Here is a 25,460-nt window from a genome sequence, read left to right as displayed (position 1 = left end):
CCGAAAACAAAAGAATCTGATTTTCATTGCATAATTAAATCTACAATAATAGATTCCTTTGACTGGTAATCTTTGATAGTATAATTGGGATCTGCTTAATGAGATTGACAAACAACGTATATCAATACAAAAACTTAAAAGGAGTTAGTTGCGGCAAACAAAACGTTGACTAAAGCAAACTTTAAAGGAAAATACTCATTGCAGCATTGTATTAGTTGGGAAATTTCGGTTTAAGATGAAGCATTTTATGACTTATCTCCTAGTCCACTTTAGCTTGGTTGAAGTTATTATGTAACCCTTTTCATAGATGTAGTTGCATAAAAGTAACGTGAATATTCTCTGCACATTATTTAATTGGGAATAAATACCCGCATTAGATATCTTGCTTCTGGTCGATCCGATCAAAAAATCTTCCGGTACAAAATTGTACGAAAATGGTAAATAAATGTTCATTTATTTCCTAAGCCAAAGAAATATTTTGCAAAAGAAAACTAAAGAACAACAATAGTCAATCTTTAATATATTTTCAGTGTACGACCATTGTATTCGGTGTGTAAGTGGAAAAATAAAACCGAAAGCACCTTCTTAGACATATTTTGTACCAATCATTAATCTATTATTTGATACAGAGACCGAGAATTATAATTAGCATTGAACTTGAAGAATTGCAGAAAGTACTGTAGGAGAAATAAAAAGGAAAAGCTTTTTAAATAGTTGAGGGTATGCATAGTAGGCAAAACAATCGAAACGAACCGAAATCATAACAAAGGAAAGAGGCAAAGCGTGAATAATGCTGACAAAACTAAAACGGTCTTCTAAACTCAAAACATTTACGTAAAGGGAACCATTTACGTGTTATACAATATGCTGGCAATGGGAATGCATGATCATCTTGCTTTTAAAATGGTTCGTGTCATTGTTCGTGTTGTTGTAGTTGTTTATGCTGAACCCTCCTCCCTTTTCGAATAGACATTTAACATGAAAACTGGCCAAAAAAATATTTTATACCGCACACTAAAAAATAAGATTATTTTGCTTTGAATGCATATGCAATGCTGTATTTCTTCTCTTTTAGTCTTCTAAGTGATATTAATTTAGTTAAATTTTTATTTGTATTCAAAATTTTCATGCACCCTGTTTGAGATATAAAGTTCGAATCCTTGATTACGCTGATCCTGTATAGTTGAAGGAAATAAATGGCTCAAATATGTTCTTGCTTTAGAAATAACCAGGATTTTTTTATAATGGCAATTTTATACGAGGTGGAAGTCCGATCTTTAAACTGACCATATTAATGGTATTATCATAAATCAATTGCCTGGTACTTGAGCCAAGATTGTCGAAAATTAGCTGACAATAGTGAATTAACAAAATGATATATAAACTTTATTTCCAATACGACTTAATTGGAGCCAAGGTAGATAGATTTACACCTTGGCTTAAGATAAGAGTGTACATTACGAGGTCTTGGCTTCGGACTCGCAGTATAATAATTGGACTGATCAGATGATCTATACCACTTAACACTCTAGTTTGTCATGTTATCATTGTTCATTTTACTACTTAAAGCTAGACATATAATTGCGGTAATTATTCTCCATGAAAAGACTACTACAGTGATCAAGGCGTACTAAGAAGTACAATCAACAAAGACTTTATTTTTATTATTTAAGAATTTGAGGTGTCTATTTTTTTAACATTGACGTAGGCATTAAAAAAAATTGTTTAATTCTAAAAAATAATCTTATGAGCGTTTTGAACCCAAGCATATACGTTACTCAAAACTAAAGGCTGTCAGTGTCAGACATTTGTAGGATTGGCTACTCCATCGTAAAAAGGAATTCCCCGTACGAATGTTTATTAGATGCTTTTTATCTAGAGGCGGTCATGTAATTAGTAGCCTTCTAAATAAGCTATATTGATTTACAAGTTTACCTTTTAGGTTGCGCTTTCATTGATTGGTTGTAGATGTTTAGAAAAATATTATTTCGATCTCGAAGGACAACTTTGTTTATGCTTCAGAAAATGGTCATATTAGCCCTGTGCATAGGAAATTTGAAGTAAGGATATAGGCCACCAATAAACACTCTAGTACTCTCCATACGCGTCGTGCAGACAGAGCCATAACATTGAAATATTTTTTAAAGTCCACATGATGTACAGTTTCTAGTAAGTTTGTGGAATAATTATCCCCATTAGAAGTTATATAGCGGTAATTATTCAATAGTAGATAGAAGAACAAACAAGGATTTTGGCGCCTCCGAAGAATAAAAAATATTAATGTTTGCCCATTTTTTAGATTTAATTAACAAATAAAAAAATAATTGGTCCAAAGGCCCTGTTAGGCTCACGCTCATGATAACTATGATTCATCTCCAATATGTATGCAATATTAATGTCGGCAGTGTAAACCAAATATTGCTTAGACCGTAGAGGGGAACTACTATTCTACTCTTACAACGTAAAGTTACAATTATAGAAAGTAAATCTTAACATTTTAGATTGTAGGGGTCCGAAGTAAACAATTAGGCTAAAAGTAAGAGAAAGGCAGTTAGCAGTTCTGCACTAGACTAAGAGGATATCCTAAACTCTAAATCATTTTCTAAAATAATAATGACTAAGTTTAAGAGTATATTTTTCTTTATACTATACTCATATGTATAATGCACATAGTATAAGGGTGTAGTTATTTTAAAATAAGAATATCTGAATTAGCACTATACTTCTTCTCTTTATAGAACCCAAAACCAAGATAAATATTATAACTATTGAGTCTGGTTGAGAAACGTTTATCTTAATTCGTAATTCCCTACTGATATGTAAACAAACAAGAGTAACAAGTTGTTCAATGAAAAATTATAGTTCGAATAGCAGACTGCAGGAATACCTGTCTTTGTTTTGGTGATTTACCCGTCGGTAAAACAATACTATAGAACTATCATGCATGCTCTGGCGACTCATAGAATAGAGCAAGTAGAAGCTAGCTATCCTAAAGTTCAAAGCAAAATATTTTTCCTATTTCTCCAACCGAAAAATGATACTTTTTACAACTTAAAATTAAACCATACCATTCCATGCTGAACTTAACTGTGACATGGTTACCAGCACTGTTTGGACAACATTTAGATTTAGACGTGACCAAGAATCGAATCATTTGCAAAAGGAAGTTATTCGTCTTCCATAGAAGCTTATTAAGAGATTACGTAAATAGATCTTATATTTCCGGATTAGGAAAGATAAAGAATTTATTTTTAAAAGATGCATTTCCAAAAAATATATTGAATATTATTTAGCGTGTTTATTTTGAATAAGCTATAGATCTTTAAAAGATTAAACTCACCTCAGAGAAATTTAACACCAAACTCCTTATAATTGTTTAAAAATAACCAATTTGATAGTTTAGTGCTACATCATCATCAAAACCGATATTAATTCTGACACCCATAATTATTATTAAGCTTTTGAAGTATATCTCTGTTTATTTTTTTTGTTTGAATGTTGGCACTATTAATTACAGATGATAACACCACTTCAATGCGTCTAATTAGTCCCGTTTGATTATTAATTGTTTTGTTGGTTCACTTAGGCCTTAGTTTAACTTCTTTTAACATCGTTAAATATATCACCAATAGCTTCTTTGATCTTTTTATTATAGTAATAAAAATATTCTTGTTAGATAGATTTCCTTATTCGTCAGTCGATGTTTTGTTCGTCTATCTACTTTTGTGACTTTTCTATAGTCTATGTTATTTATTCCCTCTCTCCCTTCCTCCTCCCTGTCGAAAACAGAATCCTTGATAATATTTTTTGATGTTATTGTTTTTTGTTATTTAATTTGTCGATATTTTTTTTTGTTTTTATTTTTCTTCCATTTAGACAACGTAAATTAAAGTAATTACAAAAACAAAAAATAATTCTGAATCCTAAAAAATAATTATTTAAATCTCTTAAATTAAATAATTATTTTTTTTTGACAAAAATGTCGTTTTCAAAAAGCAAGCCCTGTATGCAGTATTTGCAATCAACGTAATGCGAATAATATTATACAAGCAGATTGGTTAGGTGAAGCAGCCGGCAACAGTGATTACCATTCCTTGGAGCTGTTATAAGGGAACATCATGTATTCCCCTTTACTTACTACGTGTACATTATCATAGAGTATTTAATCCCTCGGACAAATACGTAGCACCTGTCAGTTATTATAGATGATCAGTCTATGCAAATGCATATATGAAATATGTAAAGCTGTTGAGCGTATTGGTTCTCGCATATTACAAGCAGGGCAGACAGAGCCTAATTTAGCATCGATCTCATTACACAGTTTCTTCAAAGAGGCGATCCATTTGGTTGAAAAGGGTAGATGATGGTATTACGGTTCTACAGTCTGTCTATTCAAAGCCTAATATTTATGGTTTTAATATTTGTTGGCCTTGTCTAATTTCCATTTTGGGAAGAATAAAAAGATAATTACGCAGATCTTAATACATCTGTATCATTTGCAACATCTGTGAAGAATTGTTTTCATCGCCCACTTTTGCCAAAAACTCATAACTTAGAAGCTAATGTTATGAGGGACATGCTGTACAACTACTGATGATAATAGAGGAGTTCTAACAATAGACGTCGAAGAACGCTATTACAAAGAAAACTCCATGCTAGTATCGGTATAAAAGCTACAAACCATATACAGCAAAGCCAGGGAACAAAACAGTAGGAGTAAGAATCTGTAATTTCATATTCTATTACGTGAATAGCTAATTTATGCTCTTGTGTATTAGAACTAATCTTTGAAGAAACATTGTGCCTGTTTCTCTTTGCACAATACGTATAACGTATAATTATGAAACCAGAAATGTATTCTTCTAAACCTCTCTTGAACGTAAGTTTGATAACCAAAAATACTTTTACACGTTCTTAAGAAAAAAATAGAACTATAACATTAGTGTATTTTTGGAATCTACAATGATAGAACATACTTTCATTAAAAGTAATTATATTTCGTTAAATACACATTAAGTAGAAGTGAAAGTTAAACCAAACCAAAAAAATTCAGAAAAATATAGAAGAAGGAAGTATATAAATGATTAATTTGCTATTTAAAAGCTCATCAATGGCTTCTTAACACCTTTGGCACGCTTGTTTTTACCATTAGTATGTGTTTTATAATGTTGCATACAATTATCCTGTCTAGCAAAACGAGCTTCACATGTAGGCCATGGACAAACATGTTTTCTTTCCCCGGTATGAATTCTGTTATGACGTGCCAAATGACCTGAAGTTGTAAATGATCTGGAACAGACTTTACAAATATGCTTTCTCTTTAAATCTTTGCTAACAGATGTTGGTGAAGACATTCCATCACTATCGATACTATTCATAGAATTTGATCGCACCATTGATCTATGTGAGTTGCTTGAAGATGGAGGAGTTGGTAAAGTTAATGGAACAGATGATGGCGAACTTAATGCGGTTGAAGTGGCAGTATTTATTGACATTGGTTTTGGTTGTTGCTGTTGTTGTGTAAAATGTTGTTGAGGTTGGACATATTGATATGCCATTAATTGTTGTTGAGAGCTTTGTCTTTGTAAAAATTGGTATTGATATGGGTTAGGATTATATTGATATGTTGGAGGGTTAACAACTGCTACCATGGTTGCCGATATTGGGAGTGGTTGTATAATGACAGATGATGGTTGCGATGTAGTTTGTGGTAGTGGTTGTGGTTGTGGTTGTGAAGTGGTTGATTGACTACCATTTGGAATTGGTGGAGTACTGTTTGAGTATCTACGGTGATCAAGTGGACTTGAAATACCATTATACTGTATATAAGGTGAACCAGAAGCTGAACTTGTAGTTGAATTATTTCTGAACTCAGTTGGTAAAGGTATGGAAGTTAATAATTCATTAAACGAAGGCAATGATGATGAACCTTGTCTTGAAGATACATTTGAGGATGCTTCTTGATATTGATGATTCGATTGCTTAACAACAAACATTGCTTTTATTATGTATTGAAAATATAGGTATTATGAGAATGAATAGATCTATAACCGCAACCTATATATGAATCACTTATATATGTATGGGTATAATAATGTACAGATCAAATCAATTAAAATCTAGCAGGATTTGAATATTTATAGGTAGTAGACTTAACAAGTGGATTGATAATTATAAAACATAAATTAAATGCTTCCAAAAAAAGTATGAAACAAAGGGATCTTTAAAATACTTATATAGTTAGTTTTGCAAAAGGAAGCACAATGGAGTATCTCTTCCAAAAGTCCCACTTCGCTATTATTTTATATTGACAGTCCAAAAAAAAATGAATTTAAAAATCAATTAAAAAATAAATGTAAATATTAAATTAAAAAAAAAATAAAAAATAAAATAAAATGATTTTTATTTTAAAAATAAATACAAAAAAAAAGAAATCACACATAATGTAAAAATTTAAATCAATTGTACATAATTTGAGAACTAAAAAATAATTTGCAATATGTTAAAAAATAATGTACAAGTGAAATATGCATTTGAATTGTTAATTTGTAGCAAAATAACAACAAAAAAAATAAAAATTCTTGTACCTGAATTATATTTGTCCAAGGACACTACCTTTTCTCAAAAATAAAATTTACTTTCTTATTTTATGATTTAAACTTTTATGGTTGTGTGCATGGTCAGAGACAATTAAAAAGAAATTCTAATGCATTACAGCGATTTCCCGTTTTAAACTAAAATATAGTGCATGATGCATATGCCAATAATGGTTGATATGTTATATGCAGTATTATTTTTGTTTACCGACGCACTGTACTTATTTGTTTGCACCTTCCATTTTGCTGATATCTAGTACCCCCGTGACTATCTCGTTTTGTATTTTTTTCTCTTTTTGTCTCACTTAATCTCCTAAGCTAAAAGCATTTTCTTATATTTGCATCAAAATAACTGTAGAATTCAGCATTAATTATGTCGAAAAAAATTATTATCTGAAAATTAACTAAATGTCTAAAAAGAGAAGGTTTGCCATTGTCATATTCTGTAGTATAAGCTTTGTGTTTTGATCATATGAATTTAGCCGCCAATACGTAGTCTACAAAAGTTATATTATTTTAATTCCAGACATAGCAGGCAATTGGCAAGAAACCTAATTAGATACATGAAGCATTTCTTATTTTCTTCCAACTTACGGAAATCAAATTTATAATTCTTATGTAAAATTATTCAGTAGCATCTCAAATGTTCTAATTTTATGTTGCAAGACAAGATTGTTTTGTTTATGTTGTTGTTCGTCCAGTTTGGTCAAATTTGTAACCTTAACAAGAAAGCTACACAGTTATGCTACCCTTATGAGGTAGTGCATTATGTACTCTGATAAACCATATTTTGAATATTAATGGTTAACTTCAAGACAAAGGTAACAAAATAGGCGACCAGTAGAAAAGGTTGATAATAGGAAGATTAACATGATATTGCGCTGGCAACATACATAATCTGCTTCTACTGGAATTTTTTTCCAGAACTAGCCATTTACTGTATAGTTGTAAAGTAATGGTGGTATCCATAACCAATTCCCAACATAAAAGCAATAAACCAGTCTGTTAGCGAAGAGTACTTCGTATAAACTTTCATATTCCTATTGACGCACATTTAAGAGAGTAATAGCCTTTACGGCTTGACAGAGGTTTAACCTAATGTCTAGAACAACTTAGTTTTGGTTACATCACGTCTTCCCTTCCTGTTGTTTTGATTTTTATTTTTTGCCTGTGCTCTTTATGTTCTGTTTTATTACAACCTTTGACTTCTCTGCCATATCTAAAATACTCTTATTCGCTATAATTCTGCGTTATATGCCTGTCTAACTTTATACGAAAACTTTCTCGCCGATGGTAATAAGAAAATCACCCTCTACTACATAAAAAGATCAACACTTATCGCCATATCTTACTGCAAACTTCTAACATGCATCCTTCTTTTCTTTAATTTTGCTTGTTTTCCATTGTTCGCTAGGACGTAGCTTCAATTAAATATTTCTTTGTACGCTTGTTTTGCAGCTCATTTTGGCCTTTTCTAAGAACTTAAACTTTTGATAGCTACATGCAGAAGGAAGACAATACAAGTGTTTGTGCAGAAGGAAAGAGAAAATCCATAGAGTAGTAAATGATGTAACCTACAAAATGCGCTTATAAGAAGTAAATTTTCTCTCAGGGATACATGAAGTTACCTGAGGACACAAAGATAATCTATTCCTTTAAATTTCAGAATACATTGAGATTGAGATTTTATCATAATCTTATGAAAATGTTATGATATGAAATTATGCAGCGATAAAGTATTTCATGATCATCTTAATCTAGTTATGGTCCTCAAGTATGAAGCTTGAATCTCTATGCAATTAAAAATAGAACCCAAGAATTTAATTGCGCGAACATTTTTTAGAAATATAATACTACTTATAACTATTATTAGTAATTCGGGCTCGGCAACTACTATCAAAAACCCATTACGTCTAGACTAAAATAGATAAACTAACTTTGAGATGCCCTGAGCTTGTGACTTTTTTTATTTCCTTTTCAATCTAGGGAACTACATAGATAGAGTGTCACATATTTCATATTCTACTTCAATCATCTCATGCAAACATCAACATCACCAATTGTAAATAAATTCGCTAGCGTAGTAAAAAAAATATGTTAAACCGAGGGTTCCTAATCGATGTTGTATTATTATGGTTTGAAGGGCGCATTTCTGTTGTTCCAACTCATAATATATACCCAATGCCCTTTAACAAAAGCTTGTTTTAAATAAAACTCTTCATATATCTTGAAAGAAATCTAAACAACAGTACTTTAATATAGACACATTAAAAATTCTACGAACAAATGGCAGAGAGATACATAAATGAGCGGGAAGTCTTTATGCCCAATTATAATTAAAAAGTTGAATTCAAAATAAAATCTGCACGCAAAAAAAAATCAAAAGGTATGCACCAGGCGAAACCAAGACAAAAAGCACAAATAATGTGGCCTTTGATTCCCTTATTATTTCTTTTCTTTACCTGTTTGGCACATTACATTGATGAGCCATCTCTTTTAGGATATCTATTATCTAACATTCTTTCAACTGTTGAGGGGTAGGTGATCCTTTCATACCTCAGTTTCTAAATTCTCCAACAAAATGCTACGTTGTAATTTTTTTTCTACGCGTATGTTAATGCGTTAAAAGGGTCGTGCGTGTGATATATTCTATGCTTACAGCGCAAAATACGGTAGGTTAAACTATAAAGTGATATATCTTCATAGTTTAACCATAACTCTGATTATAATCCATCTCAAATGGAATTATTTAAATCATTTTTATATCATGCCCCCTTTACAAGTCATGTAAGTGATGCTTTAATTCTCTATGCTGCAAATAGCATTTTTAAGTTTTTATATTATTCCTGCTGAAAGGCCTTTTTTTGAGTCGCCTGTTTTGTGCAACTTTGTGCTTTAAGCATAGATTTAAACACTATGCTCTATTTTGCCTCAAAGAATTTTAATCGCCATTATAAATCATTTTCAGGAGGGTATTGTATTCTACTGTGGTATGGCCCGGATTTTTGCCTTTGACAGGTTATTCTTACTACAAATATTTGATCTAATAGATATCTAGGAGCCATATACTTGTTTTTTTATTTCTTTCTTTTCAAGCTTGTTATCAGTTCAAAAAGATAAATGTAACAATTTTGTCGCGAAATTAAATGAAAATTGAAGTGTTACACAGCCAAGAATTATAAAATATCATTTGAATTACATCTATCATTACCCATAAGAAAGAAGAAATTAGTATTATCTCAGGGAACAGAGATGGGGGTGATAGTTATAAGCAGGGATGATAGTAGAATATCAATTTTTTGGGGGGAAGTAGAGAGAAACCTTATCGTCGTGATATAAAGTTTAACGCTGATCATTGTTCGCAGCAGGATGGTACATTTTGAGGCGTTTTCTTTTAATGATAATTAAAAAAATCGTGCAATGTTATCCGAATACAGATGACATGGTAAATAATATTTAAGCATCTCTCAACGGAGGAGAAGAAGGGATGCTCCTTTGTTTGTTTTATCCGAAGGGTATTCATAATGGGGGTTTTCTTTTTGTATTGTATGGTTTTAAGTGCAATGATATCACTATAGTTGAACAAATTTGTTGAGTTTTGAGTTATTGAATTGTAGTTTTGATAATAATTGCTTTTAGACTTTGTAAGGCGTGTTGGGTTAATACCGAAGTCCGTTCATGGGAGAGCTTTGTAGTCAAAAATTCTGTTTAAATCCTTCTTTCTAACCATATTATTTGATCAAGCCCATCGATGAGCTGGACTTTATCGTTCGTCGTTCTAAGGGAAGGCTTAGAACGTCATGGAAGAATGAAATTCACATTTCCATCCATCAAAAAAATATTATCAATTGCCGGGGAATGATTTAATGCAATATAAAAATAAAAAGGACCCATTACAGATTAATACTTGTCTCATCTCCAACTGTAACAAAGCGGTATTCGGTATACAGCACCAATACAAAAATCGAGTTCTAATAGTAATTTATGCATAATTATTTCTACATCTAGGAAATCAATTAATTTTTGACTTTTGTTGAACTCCGCACTATAATTCAAAATATTTTTTAAAATAGACATCGACTGTATATAACTCATGCATGGAAGTTTGAGAATTTGTTCGATTTTATCTTTCAAATTTCCCCAGGCTTTTCTAGACTAGCGATGACATGGAATAGGTGGGTTAGGAACTAGGGATTAGTGGTATGATTTAATGCGATAAGATACCGCACGACTATCGGATTGAGCATGTCATCAACCGGCACGAACGAACAATTACATAACCCTAAACGGGATACCGAACAAACAGAAGTCTATATTTGAATGATGCAGAAGGAAACAAAGATAAGAGACAGAACAGACGGCATTGACAAGGAAAAAGATTTGAACAAGAGCTCCTCCATCCATGTAGTATGTGCATGTAAGGACTCAAACCTCATTATTTATGGGCCCGTACCTTTATCTATTTCTTAGGCGCGAGTTTACCTCGATATTTGCATGTATGCAAATAAAATGAAAATCCTATTAAAGACTCTGCCCGGTTGATTTATAATCGCTTACATTATTGACACGTTAGGCATATTTTCCTCATCACAAACTTGGTACCGATCTCGTGAAGCATTTAACTTGTTCGCATCTTATGGTTTGTAGGAGTTAAAGCACATAAAGTACATTTCTTCAACCACTAACCTTTAATAATTATCCAAACCATTAGGACTAAACCATGGCAATGAGTGAATTTGAATAATTAACGCGGAATCGGTTTTTTTATAATTTCTCCATACTTGAGTTAGACTCTTCTATAAGTATTTGTATATACAATTTGGTCTGAAAGAGGAAAAAGAGCTGGACACAAAAAAATAAATACATACACACAAAATGTGAGGAACAATGAAACTCACAGTTTCATGTCATATTAACGAGAGGCTCTAGTTTTAAACCCCTATAGAATGAGCCAACCTACAGAAAGAACCAGGCTCTACCTTCTTTGTAATCACTTTCCCCTTTCGTTATAACAGCATTTACGACTAGTTGTGATGTCAGTTCTCACGGTTTAAATAATTCCATAATCCCGTAGCTTCTTTTGAAATAATCATCAGGCCAGTAAAAAAAATAATATATACATAAGCTTGCATCTTCCTTTACTATTGATTTAAGATGAAAATCTCTCTTAGAAGCACATAAATCCAATGCTTGTATTACTTTAGTAAACTGATATTTTCACTAATAAGCGCAATAAGCAAATAGACTTGGAATATTCACAAAGCAAATTATGTCAGAGTTATATACAGGATCGACTTATCACGTGAAATGTTTGAATTTTGAAAAACTCCAAAAAAAACGAGAGGCCCCTAATACAGAAACGAATTATTGAAATTAATAATAAAGATTGATTTACAGTATTCGAATACCAATTGATAATGTTGAGTAGAGTTTCAAAGAGATTCATCTCTATAACACTTAACCAACCAGTGAAACCACCTTTTATCCCATTGGTATCAGAAAATGGATTTCCAGATGCCATTGGTAATACTCCGTTATTAAAATTACCCAGAATCTCGAGTTCGATTGGAAGAAATATTTATGCCAAAGCTGAATTTATGAACCCAGGTGGATCCATAAAGGATAGAGCTGCTATTTATATCATAAATGATGCTGAAAAGAAGGGATTAATAAAACCAGGAGGTACCATTGTGGAAGGTACTGCTGGAAATACCGGTATTGGGTTGGCTCATGTCTGTAGAGCCAAAGGATATAAATGTGTTATTTATATGCCAAATACTCAATCTAAAACTAAAATTGAAACTTTAAGATTGCTAGGTGCTGAAGTTCATCCAGTTCCAGCTGTGGCTTTTACTGATCCTCAAAATTATAATCATCAAGCTAAACGTCATGCTGAAGGTTTAGAAAATGCTGTCTGGACTAATCAATTCGATAATATTGCCAATAGACAAGCACACATCGAAACCACAGGACCTGAAATCTGGGCTCAATTAGATGGTAATGTTGATGCATTTACTTGTTCAACCGGTACTGGGGGGACATTTGCCGGTACTTCAAGATATCTTAAAACCATATCCAATGGTAAAGTTAAGGCAGTGTTAGCCGATCCACCAGGAAGTGTTTTATATTCTTATATCAAGTCTAATGGTAAAGAAATTGTAAGAGGTGGATCATCCTTCACTGAAGGTATTGGTCAAGGTAGAGTCACTGATAATTTAAAACCAGATTTAGATATTATTGATGAAGCCATTCAAATCCCAGATGAAGATTCGATTGTTATGGTATATAGGTTATTAGACGAAGAAGGATTATTTCTTGGTGGTACTGGTGCTTTAAATGTTGCTGCTGCTGTTAAAGTTGCTGAATCCTTACCAGAAGGTAGTAATGTTGTCACTATCTTAGCTGATTCTGCTCATAAATACGCAGATAGAATTTTTTCTAAGGAATGGTTAAAGACCAAGGGATTATACGACGCCATCCCAGAACATTTAAAGAAGTATGCCACTTTAGATTAATCAATTTATATATTGTAAATAGTATGATATCCTAATTATGATCAATGTTTACTAGCCGTATATAGCTATTTACACACAAAATCAGATCTCTCTATCGGTTGTTTGTCGTGTGAGCGTCCAAAAAGTGATTTTTTTTTGTGGTTGGCAAAAAAAAAAATGAAAACAGAGTATGAAAAAGATTTTCAGTATAGGATAGGAGCATTTGAAGTTGATATACTACACCCATCCAACTGAATACAGCTATATATGTATCTCTAACAGCCGATAGATCAGATTCCTTACCTACCTAATACATAACCCAAAGTAATTTTTTGTGAAATACTGCCATTCATTTCCATCATTTTAGGTTCACAAAATCACATCAAAATTTTTCAGATCTAAAATAAGGCAGCACAGCATTCACCACCACATAGTTAGAAAGGGGATACATCCATTATAGGCTCGTAGCGTTCAAGACTCCCGGACGATACAGTCATTATACATATAGCCATTCAAAGTCCATGGAGCAACAAATCCAACTGGCTGTTGATATTGCGCTTAGCGGTACAGCAAATCCAAATTTGAAGACCCAAGCATTTGAATTCATCAATCAAATAAAAAGCACAGAAGAAGGATACAAATCATGTGTGGAAATATTGTTGAAGTCAACCACTTCGTCCATCAATGAAGGATTAAAATTCTTTGTTTACCAAGTCATCGATGAAAATATAGAAAAATTAAGTAGCGATCAACTATTCACATTAAATACTCACCTTTTCGAAATATTAGCCAAGTATATCTCCAATAATGTCAGTGATCCAATATATTTGAAAAATAAATTATCTCAAATATTTGCCAAGTTATTCTGTTATGTTTATGTCAACGTTTATCCTAGTTTTATCAAAGACTTACATTCCATCATATCTTCCAATGATCAATACGCTCTTGATTACTATACAAGAATCATTATTGGTATTCATTACGAAATAGGGGATAAATTAACAAATAAAAGTCAAGAAATACTTGACAGAAATACTATCTTGAAAGATACTGTAAGAGTAAATGATATGAATGCATTAGTAAGTGTTTGGGCTAAGATTTTAACTAACACTTCCAATTCATCTCAAATTTTAAACAATACCCTTGCTATAGTTGGACAGTATATTAGTTGGATGGAAATTGGATTATTTATTTCAAATGATTTCATTAATAGTATTTTCCAATTTTTAAATAAAAAAGATCAAAGAAACGAAACTTGTGGAACTTTAATCGAAATCATTTCTAAAAAGATGAAACCAAGTAATAAATTAGAGTTGATTTCCCTTTTAAATCTTACTTCAGTTATTAACTCCATAGACGCTAGTGAGGATGATATTGATTTCGATATTAGTATCTCTAAATTAGTCAACCAAGTAGGTATAGAATTACTCATTGTTTTAGAAAATGACCAAACATTGTTTACTCCAGTTCAAGATCAATTCTTTAAACTCTGGCCCTTAGCTTTCAACTTTCTCAGTCATGAATATGATGACGTTTCACAAGAAATATTTTCCTTCATTCAACAATACTTATTATTAGGAAAGAAAATAAGTGGATTAGTTTCAATAGAGTTAATGTCCACATTACTTAATAAAGTCATTCTTAAAATGAAGTATGATGAAAACTCTGATGGTATTGATGATGACGAAGACGAACAATTTCTTGAAATAAGAGCCAAATTAAAGACTTTCCAAGATACTATTGCCGTCTTAAAACCAGATTTATATTTGGAAGCTATTCCTGTTGTTATTAATGAATCAGTATTCAAGACCACCAATGACTGGAGAAGAATAGAGTTAGGATTATTTGAATTAAACAATTTTTCAGATAGTTTAAGAAATAATTTGATTAATGTTCCTAAAAATGAAATCAATCAAAGTAAACCATATTCTATCTTTCAAGAATTTTTAATAAAATTAATCAATTCAAATATAATCATTGAAAATAATCATCCTAAAGTTCAAATTGAATTTTTTGAAATTATCGTCAAGCATTATATCTTTTTGACATCTCAATCTAATCAACATGAATTAGTGGTGAGAATATTGGAAATCTTTACTAGTCCATTTGGGTTAACTAATGAAAACGAAAGAGTAAGATTAAGAAGTTGGTACTTATTCTTTAGATTTATTAAATTAACTAAACCATCATCCAACAGTGTTGCATTTGTTGAGAATATTATTAGTAAATTAAGACCATTAATGGTGGTTAAAGCTGAATTGCCAACAACTGATGAAGATGGTAATGTTGTCGATAATGGAAATTTCAATAATCAATTAAATTTGTTTGAAAGTATCGGTTTGTTAATTGCACTTTTAAATAATGAAAATCTAGATCAAAAACTTAGATTTATTGATATGGTGTTCGAACCTTTATTCAATGATTTAGACCAATGTATTAGAACTTCTGATGCTGCAACTCAACCATTAGTAGCTCTTCAAGCTCATCATTCATTAATGGCAATTGGAACTTTTGCAAAAGGATATGATCATGATCAAATAAAAGTTTCACCTCAAGTCACAACCAAAATCAGTAATGCTGCTGAAGTAGAATTGATTACTTTGGAAAACTTTTCAAAGCATGAAATAATCAGAGATGCTGCAAGATTTTCATTTGCTAGATTTATTCCTATCTTAAAAAGTCAAATCAATGTTCATTTGACTAAATTGGTTAGTTTATTCTTAGCTGCTAATAATTTAAGAATAGTTGAATTATCTGAATTCTTAAGTTTTGTTGGACAAATTGTTCATAATTATAAAAATGATGAGAACATGTATCAATTATTGAATAATCTTTTAACTCCATTGGTTAATAAGATATTTGAAATTTTATCAACAACTGTAACCGATAATCAACATACTGCATCAGAAAAGAATCAACTTAAACGTGCATTTATGAATTTCCTTAGTTCCATTGTCATTAATAATTCATCTAGTTTGTTGGTTACTGAAACCAATAAGCAAAAATTCCCTGATATTGTCAACAGTCTTTTTGATTTTGCATATGATTTAGGTGATGCAACAACTTCAAAGTTAGCCATTACTCAACTTATCAATATAGTTAATATATTTGGTGATAAAGGTAAAATAAGTGATAAGGATGACAAATATGGTAATACATTACCAGCCATCGAAGGTATAGAGGAATTTTTAATGAGTAAAGTTTGTCAAGTTTCATTTGAATTACCATTCCAAAAGCAAGAATTTGATTTGAAAGATGCCCAATATAGATTGATGGGACAAGAAATTGCGTTATTGTTGAAGAGTTATCAACAACGTAAGCCCGATGAATTCACAACTTATTTATCTGGTTATTTAACCAACATGGGATTATCCCAAGAATTAATGAGTGAATTCTGTTCCAATTTAGTCTCATCAGATATCAAGCAATTCAAAAAGTATTTCATTGGGTTCGTAACAAAGATAAAAGGGAAATGATCCAATAAGATCCATTGAAAAGCAAATCAAAACGAATTATAAACAAAAACATATCAAAAGCATAGATAAAAATACAAAAACTAGAGATGATAAAAATTACCATGAAATTTATCTTCTCCAATCCCTGCATAATCCCCATGGTTTTATAGACCAAGTGTCAAGATCCAATGCATTACATGTTCTTGGCTCTCAAGTGCTATAATAATAGTGTAAATAAATAGCTAAATAACAGCCTAATTAAAATATATAGATCTATCCATATATTGACTATAAAAATGTTGCAAATAAATTATTTTTTGTATTTTTTATATACCGGAATTTTTTTTCTATGAGCGATGAGAGCAAAAAAAATTCCAAGCTGCTTTTAATGATTTAAGATTATAGGTGAAAATAATTCAAGTAAAGTCATTTATAGAACAATAATCAATATGGCTAAGAACAAGGACGGCGAGGAAGTTGAAGTCCCACCTAAGGACGAAGAAGAAATTCTTTTAGAAAAGTTAGTGTTTGGGGACTTGGAAGGATTTGAAGCCAATTTGAAGAAGGTTGATAATTTATACGATTATTCATCTGATGAACAAGACGATGGTAATAGTGATAAATTTTTCAATGATTCTTCTGATGAGGAGTCTGATGATGAAGGAGAGTTGTCAGATAATGTTCAAGATGAAGATTTATTCTTTATTGATGATGGTGAAGCCAAGTCAGCTCATATTAATGAAGAAAATGATGAAGATGCCATGGACATCGATGATGAAGAAGTAGAAGAGGAGGTGGAAGACGAAGAAGAAGAAGACGACGACGACGAAGCAGCATGGCATGATAGTGATGATGAAAGAGTCAACATATCCTTACTTTCATCTGATAAATTGAAAAAATTAAGAAAAACTGAAAATGATGTAACTATATCGGGAAGAGCTTATGTAGCGAGATTGAAAAATCAATTTGAAAAGATATATCCAAGACCAGAATGGATAGATAAATTAGAAGAAGAGAACGATGAAGATGATGATAATGAAACTGCATCTCAAGATGAACTCGATGAAGACAATTCAATCAAAACCAACAATGATACTAATGCCATTTTAAATATTTTATCCAATACTCAACAATTCATTATAACCAAACAATTGAAATTAATATCCCCTAGTAAGATATCTATAACCAGATTAAAGGATGCCAACTATCAAAGAATGTCCAAATCTGCCATTCAATCCTTATCATTCCATCATAGTCATCCACTTTTAATGACGGGTGGATTTGATAAAACCATCAGAATATATCATATCGATGGTAAAGTCAATAATCTCGTCACATCTTTACATTTACGTAATTCTCCTATTTACAGTTGTCAATTCTCACCATTAGGTTCGAATCAAAAAGATAATGAAAAGAATTTAGTATTTGCTGCTGGTAGAAGAAGATATATGAATAAATGGGATTTAAATAGTGGAGAGGTTGAAAAGATTTCCAGAATGTATGGTCATGAACAATATCAAAAATCATTTGAATATTTTAAAATATCACCAAAGGGTACTTTTATAGGATTAACTGGTAATAGTGGATGGTGTAATTTATTAAATGGTAGTACTGGACAATGGATTAAAGGATTTAAAATCGAAGGTACTATAGTTGATTTTGATTTTGCTCGTGATGAATCATTCATAGTGATAATAAATTCTGCAGGTACAGTTTGGGAATATGAATTAAATCCAACAGCTGATATAAAACAAACTCAATCTGACAATAATAATAATAATAAACCTAAATTTTTAAATAAAATCATCAGAAAATGGAATGATGATGGTGGAATAGGTATAACCAAGATACAATTAGGAGGTCCAAAGAATCGTTGGTTAGCAATCGGGACAAACAATGGTATTGTAAACATTTATGATCGTAATGCCATTAATGAAACCGTTAATCCAAAACCAGTCAAGACAATTGAAAACTTAGTCACATCAATCTCATCATTAGTATTCAGTCCTGATGGTCAAATCTTATCCATTGCTTCTCGTGCCAAGAGAGATGCTTTTAGATTAGTTCATGTTGCAACTGGTACAGTTTATTCTAATTGGCCAACCAGTGGTACACCATTAGGTAAAGTTACATCTGTTGCCTTTTCTCCAAATAATGAAATGTTGGCGGTAGGTAATGAAAGTGGTAAAGTCACATTATGGAGATTAAACCATTATTAGTTCATACGTTGATCCACCACTCTAACTTATTGTAAATAAATAGACTAATATAGACAAATTCATATTGCAAAAACTTTTGAATTGTAGTTTTATATAGGTGTACTTGTATGCAGGAATTTTCTTATAAACATCCCACAAATGTAAAAATGAAAACGACCAAAGAAAAACATGAGAGTAGCTTGACCAATTCAATCATCAAGACATATTGAACATAATAATATAAAGACTATCATGTTTGCCTCAGTTGTTAGAATGGGTAAAGTCGTCGGAGCTCCGTAAGTATGATATCAGTCCGTATTGTGAAATAACAAGTACTAACAGTTAACATTATAGAAAGGGTCATGATCGTTACAGAGATCCAAGAACACATCAAATAACACCAGCCTTATACAGAGTGAGAGCCCCATTCTTCTGGAGAAATACCGCTGCGTTATTCTTAGTCAGTGCTGTACCATTAGGTGTTTATATATATACGTGGAAATTTTTAACTAAGGATGATTTTGGGGATATTCCAATTCCACCTATTGATGAAGAAGAATTAAAACAATTAAAGAAAGAATATGAAGCTAAGAAGAATAGCGAAGCTTGAACATTCCCCGGCACCTTCACTCATATATTTCCTACACTTATTATCTTGTACATAGTTAGTCCTTTAAAAAAATGTGTTCTATTAGATTAAACATATAAAAATACACACACATATATATATAACGATCTATATTGTTTATTTATCGTATTGTGATTTAACTTGGTCATAATTGTAATAATCGTAAATGGAGACTCCTCTCGCAGGGTAAGGAGTATTCAGATCTTCATCTTCTTCATCGTTTATTTCCTGTAAGGGATAAGGTGCAGCAGAAGGTTGATGTGTAAGCAGTGATTTTGAATTTGAATCATTGAATTCATCATCATTTTCTTTTGAAAGGGATGATTCACTCAGTAGGAGTGACTCTCGTGAAGGTGGACTTTGACTTTGATCGTGAGTATTGAAATTGAATTCATTACTGTTATAAGAATGAGAGGTTGACATGAATGGATTATGAGATTGTGGTTGATATGCAGCATCTAATGATTGTAAAGTATGAGAAGTTTGTAATGGTTGATAATGATTGGAAGGTATATTATTTGCTTGGGAATATAAGTTTGGTTCAGTTTGAGTATGCACAAGTCTTCGAGGTGGGAAATTGGTTTGTTTAGTTGTGTTAAGACTGTCAGCTGAAAGTTTTCTTGTTTGTAATGGTTGTTGTTGAGGTTGTGATTGATTATATTGATATTGGTTGGTTGGTACAGATGCATTTCTAGGTGGCATATAACGAGAAGACATATTTGTGACATCAAGTGGTTTAGGTGGTTTCCTAGGCGGTAAAGCATTACTAGTGTTATTATTATTATTGTTAAGGGTTGTGAGTGATGATTGGGAATTATTGTTATAAGCATTTTGAAATACTGGAGGAGGACGTTTTCTTTGTTGATCGAAGATAGTTGATGAAGAATCATTAAAGGGATCGGTAAAACTATCTTTTCTCATATTGGATAATTCATAAGTTGAAGTGGTAACAGGAGGAGGTTTCAATATGGATGTAGATGATTTTGAATTTAATTTTTGGGATGGAGGTGGGGGTGGAACGAATAAATTTTCTAAATCAGTGGATGAATTATTTAATAATGGATTAGTGATAATATCATGTTTATCAAGAATACCTTTATCTAATAATTCACGTTTTGATTTATGATGTTTCAATACTAATAAACGGACATTTGCATTAACCAAACTACAACAATATTTCTTTAATGAGGAATTTGCTGTTCTTGATTTAACTTTAAATGCAACAGGAAGATATAAAATCATTCCAAAGGCGAATTTAAAAAAGAAAATACACCAAATAACCACTGAAACACACATTAATGATAAAATTATGGATAAAGTTAAATTTGTAGTGGCGATTGATTTTATATTTTCCAAGATATTATTATTTGATTCACCATCAGTAGCATAATACCGTAAAGTCAAGATATTAATTACTTGTCTTGGAGTATCCGCTACTAAGATTTGTAAAGCATTATCGATTTCACCATAACAAAAGAAAGTTGACCAATCAAAGAAATTATCTTGTTGAATTTGATTAAAAAGACAAAAATAATTATAAGATTTGATACTGTATAATAATCTGGCGATATTATTAACATAAACTAAAGCGATATTTTTAGTTTTATAAGTATGAATAGCCCAAATCCAATGATACAATAAAAGGAGGAATTCAAAGATGATACAACCAGTGAAGATCCATTTAGCGATGGAATAAGCATAAGGTTTATAATCATTACTTGACCATCTATGAAATACTAAGATATTTAAACAAGTATAGATATCAGCACCAAGAAGGACCCAAGAAAGTAAAACAATGATCCACATAAGGAAATAAGCAAAGATGGTGGAAGCCTTTGTATTATGGAAGCCTTGAATATCAACCAAATCAAAGGTTGATTCATCAAGTTTATACTTGTTAATTTGAGATTTGGCATTAAAGTGTTCTTTTGCCATGATTGAATGATTATTGGATTAGTATATTTGCATGATATGATGATGATGATCTGATATGAGACAGAAGGAAGAAGTTGATATTGATGATATGTTACTTGTAACGTAAGGTAAAAAGAAAAAAGCTAAAGGGGGTGATGTGGTGGTAACAAAATCAAACGAGAATAAAGTAGTAGTAATAGTTAACAGTTAAAGACACTGAAAGATTGAACAGATAATAGTGAAACTAATAATGAATGAAAAGTGAAAGCTACAGTAGTTAAGACAAGTTAGGGATATTTGGTCTAGATTTTAAAGATATCTGTTTGACTCCCTCCTTAATCCCTTAATGCTTATAGTTTAATCGTTATAAGATCTCTTTCTGTGCCAAATTTCCCTTTTCGTAAAATTCGTTTTTTTTTAAATTTTTTTTTTATTTACATTTTTTTTTTAACGCGCGTTATGGTGCTGGTCCTGACCTGGTCCTTATAACCAGTAGTTAAGAGATCTAAATAGAGTACTGGTTGATACATATATGATTTATAGTAGCTTGCTATTACCATAACCAATGACTAAATCAAGTTGAGTTCGAAGGTTAAGGGTTAAACTTACCATCATCCATCCCATCCCATCCCTTAATCTGTAATTTGTAACCGTTTGATGTGAAAATTGTTTCAGAATTGTTTGTGTTTGTTTGTGTTTACTGTTTGAAGGAGGCACTGCTCATAAAAATATCTAAAAATAACTTAACCTGTAAAAATGTAAATGATAACTTGTAAACATATTTTAAACTGTAAAATCTGTTCTTATTAAAACATGTAAAAAACATGAAATCCGGGTAACCAGTCACGATACTTTAATCACCTGACTTCATTTTACCACTTTCCTTCCAACGAAAACAGCAGAAGAAAAAAAAAAACTGACAGTCAAAATTTAAAATTATCTTCGTCAACCACTTGTTTATCCTTAACGTTTACCAGTTAATCGCTATCTCTACTATTTCACGCTTCAAGCAATATTGAATAACGCTGATTGATCTATTGTCGTGATAGATTGGTCTTTAATTTTGCTTTTATTCTAATTCTTTTGATTGATTGATTGATTGATTGATTCGCTGTACTTTCTTTACTATTTGCTTCTTTACTTTTACTTCGTGATCTATATCTATACCAGTAGTGATCAACTGTCTGACATCCATCCATCGTCAGATTCACTATTTAGAAAAGAGCAACAAACTATACCAAGTAATAAAGATACATCTTAATCATCATTCATTACCTCCCTCATTCGATAGTTCCATTATCAATTTCCAACCATCAGCGATTGTCTTTTATATACGTTTTAAGTGTGTTCGTCGTTTCAAACTAACTCTATTACTACATTAAGACATCCTCATTTTCCTTACGATTCCTTCATATCATCCTACATCCCCAATACCTTTACAAATCATAGTTTTTGTTATTTACTTCCCCGTTTTTATCATTTTACTATCAATTTACTCCTACAGACTTAACTTGACTTAGTAGTTTTCTTATTCTTATTTTTTAATCGTTTTCTTATTACTTTTAATCGTCTTTTAAATTTGCATCTTATCGTTAACACTTATACCTATTTGATCTAATAACCAATATGTCAAGTGCAGCTCAAATCAAACCAGAAGATATAATAAAACATTTAGATCAAGCTCGTGAAGTTGCATTTTCAAATCCAGAAAGTTATCCTGCTATCTTTAGACAAGTTTTATTATTCACTAATAATCCAAATAATTCAATTCAATTATGGTGTGTTAAATTCATTTATGATTCATTTATAAATAATACTATATTAAATCATTCTGATAAAGTAGATTTAGCCATTGATTCATTAGATGCATTATTTACTTTATCAAATATTAAAGATTTACCGTTATTTTTACAAATTATTGATATATCTTGTATTATATTTAAATTAGTATTTAATTATGTGGCAGAAAATGATGGTTGTAATCAAGTTTGGAGTAAATTAACTGAATTAAAAAATTCTTTAGTTAATAAATTTCAATCAAATTTCCCTTTAGATCCATCTGATAATCAAGAACATGATTTATCAAGAAATATTATAACAAAAATTGAATTAATTAAATTTATTTTTATTGTTATTGATTATCAATCAAAATCAACTTTAATAAATACAAATAATGGAACTCCTCCTCCAGCAACTACATTTTCATTAAATTCAGTTAGTCCAACTCATTCATTAATAAAATATAATAATATGGAATATGAATCAACAGTTTTATTAGATATGATTTTAAAAACTTTTAATTATGATATTTTAATACCTCAATTAATTTCATCTATATTAAATCATTCTATAATTATAATGAGAAGAAAACCTCAATATAGTTCAAAAATTTTAAATATTATTGAAAATTATGATTCAATTTCAAAATATCAATCAAATTATCAATCTCTTGAACAATTTAAATTATCCAAGAAATATGTTGATAGAATATTTAGAATTTTTATTCATCATTGTTTAAGAAATAATTTAATTCCTAATAATTATCAGAATTCATTAACTAAAAAAGCTCAAACTTTACAAGACAGAGGTAATGAAATTAGAAAAAAGAATATATTTGCCATTGAAGAACCCAATCTTAAAAAGAGAAAATTCGAAGGATTTTATAATCCAACTAAAAGATTAAAAGTGGTGGATTATTCCAATTTATATAGTTTAAATGAAACTAATAATCCTTTGAATACGTTTAATATTTCAACTGTTCCTCAATTTATTTTAAATAATATGGTGGTGAATGCTTTACAAAAATCATCAGTAAGTAAATTATCTAAAGCTTTGGAAATTATTTCTGATCGTTATATTAATGCTTTGAATACTGCGGGGACAAATATTAATTCACAATCTGCTACTCCTACATTCAGACCTCCAATACCGAATAATAATATTAATAATAATAATAATAATAATGGATATCAACCAACACAACAATATCAAGGTCAATTACCACCTCCTCAGAATCAACAACAACTTAAACCATATGAACCTCCTGGTGGTTATGATTATACTACAAATGGAAATGGTAATGGGTTTGGTAAAGGTGGTGATGAATATGGTGACGAAGAAGGTGAAGAAGAAGATGAAGAAGATACTTACGATCCTGAAACCATATATACTTTACCACCACCAAAGGATCTTTCGTTCCAAGATAAAAAAGATCAAATTAATATTATAATTCAGAATTTCTTTAGATTAGCGAAGAATCCAACATTAGCTAATAAAGTTGATGTTGATGATGATGAAGAATTAAAAATTAAACCTGATGATGATGAAAATGTTAAAGTTAATAAAGAATTAACTAAGATTGCCATTAAATCATGGAAAAAGGATAGTTGGATTATTTTATTAACTAGATTAGCTACAAGAGGGATGAGAAGTTTAACTGGAAGTTCAAGTGATGAAGATAAAATATCACCTGATGATAAAATTAATCAAGAATTAAGTGATATGATTAGAAATTCTATATTTGAATATTTCCTTGAAAATATTCATGGTAGAATTGATATTATAATTAAATGGTTAAGTGAAGAATGGTATAGTGAAAAAGTATTTAATGAAGAACTTGAGATTAAAAAAGCGGTTAAATTAAATCAAGGTAAATCTGTCAAACTGTTACCACCGATTAAAACTCCAATTTATAATAAATGGGCTGGAAAAGTTTTAGATGCTATGATTCCATTTTTAGAACCAAGTGATAGAAAGATTTTCATTCGTTTATTAAGTGATTTACCTTATTTAAATGAAGAGTTAGTAGGTGGGATAAAATCCTTATGTTATGATCCCGTTAGAATTAAGATTGGATTTCTTTCCTTACAATTCTTAATTATGTATAGACCACCCGTCAAACAAGCATGTCTTAATATCTTAAAGGAGTTAAGTGAAAGTGATCAAGAAGATTTAAAGGAAGAAGCTAAAAAATTATTGGATAAATATAATTAAAAAAAGTTTGAAGTTAGTGAGATAGTTATCTTATCTCTAATTTCATTATTTATTAGTAATTAATTGTAATAATATAGTAATAATATAATAATAATAATAATAATATGTAATATCATAAACGAAATTGTAACAGTATATAGTTAAACACATAAATTTTTCTCTCCCCTCGAACTTACAAGTGA

At 30.8% G+C, this 25,460-nt stretch overlaps 6 protein-coding genes across 6 annotated transcripts; 4 read left to right on the top strand and 2 right to left on the bottom strand. All coding sequences in view use genetic code 12, as the record gives it.

The window, feature by feature from the left end:
• Positions 1–5,096: 5,096 nt before the first annotated feature.
• Positions 5,097–5,996, bottom strand: NRG1 (Nrg1p; the record flags this gene model as incomplete). Its single annotated transcript, XM_064905689.1, has 1 exon — positions 5,097–5,996. The coding sequence occupies one exon, from the start codon at positions 5,994–5,996 to the stop codon at positions 5,097–5,099; it is 900 nt and encodes a 299-aa protein (XP_064765237.1).
• Positions 5,997–12,013: 6,017 nt separating this feature from the next.
• DFJ63DRAFT_333354 (uncharacterized protein) lies at positions 12,014–13,111 on the top strand (the record flags this gene model as incomplete). The annotated part of the gene is made up of 1 exon (XM_064907844.1): positions 12,014–13,111. The coding sequence occupies one exon, from the start codon at positions 12,014–12,016 to the stop codon at positions 13,109–13,111; it is 1,098 nt and encodes a 365-aa protein (XP_064765236.1).
• A 500-nt stretch (positions 13,112–13,611) lies between these two features.
• DFJ63DRAFT_282858 (Ran GTPase-binding protein) lies at positions 13,612–16,566 on the top strand (the record flags this gene model as incomplete). Its single annotated transcript, XM_064904676.1, has 1 exon — positions 13,612–16,566. One exon carries the CDS (start codon positions 13,612–13,614, stop codon positions 16,564–16,566), a length of 2,955 nt encoding a protein of 984 aa, XP_064765235.1.
• A 214-nt stretch (positions 16,567–16,780) lies between these two features.
• On the top strand, positions 16,781–18,842 carry UTP18 (Utp18p). The gene has a single exon (XM_064908822.1). The coding sequence runs from the start codon at positions 16,995–16,997 to the stop codon at positions 18,762–18,764; it is 1,770 nt and encodes a 589-aa protein (XP_064765234.1). The 5' UTR covers positions 16,781–16,994; the 3' UTR covers positions 18,765–18,842.
• Positions 18,843–19,488: 646 nt separating this feature from the next.
• Positions 19,489–21,306, bottom strand: KCH1 (Kch1p; the record flags this gene model as incomplete). The annotated part of the gene is made up of 1 exon (XM_064907843.1): positions 19,489–21,306. The coding sequence occupies one exon, from the start codon at positions 21,304–21,306 to the stop codon at positions 19,489–19,491; it is 1,818 nt and encodes a 605-aa protein (XP_064765233.1).
• A 1,605-nt stretch (positions 21,307–22,911) lies between these two features.
• Positions 22,912–25,278, top strand: DFJ63DRAFT_333350 (RNA-processing protein; the record flags this gene model as incomplete). Its single annotated transcript, XM_064907842.1, has 1 exon — positions 22,912–25,278. One exon carries the CDS (start codon positions 22,912–22,914, stop codon positions 25,276–25,278), a length of 2,367 nt encoding a protein of 788 aa, XP_064765232.1.
• Positions 25,279–25,460: the final 182 nt, after the last annotated feature.

Source organism: Scheffersomyces coipomensis (assembly GCF_036884675.1).
Source record: "Scheffersomyces coipomensis strain NRRL Y-17651 chromosome Unknown DFJ63scaffold_1, whole genome shotgun sequence".
Lineage (NCBI taxonomy): Eukaryota > Fungi > Ascomycota > Pichiomycetes > Serinales > Debaryomycetaceae > Scheffersomyces > Scheffersomyces coipomensis.
This window is presented reverse-complemented; position numbering and strand designations above follow the sequence as displayed.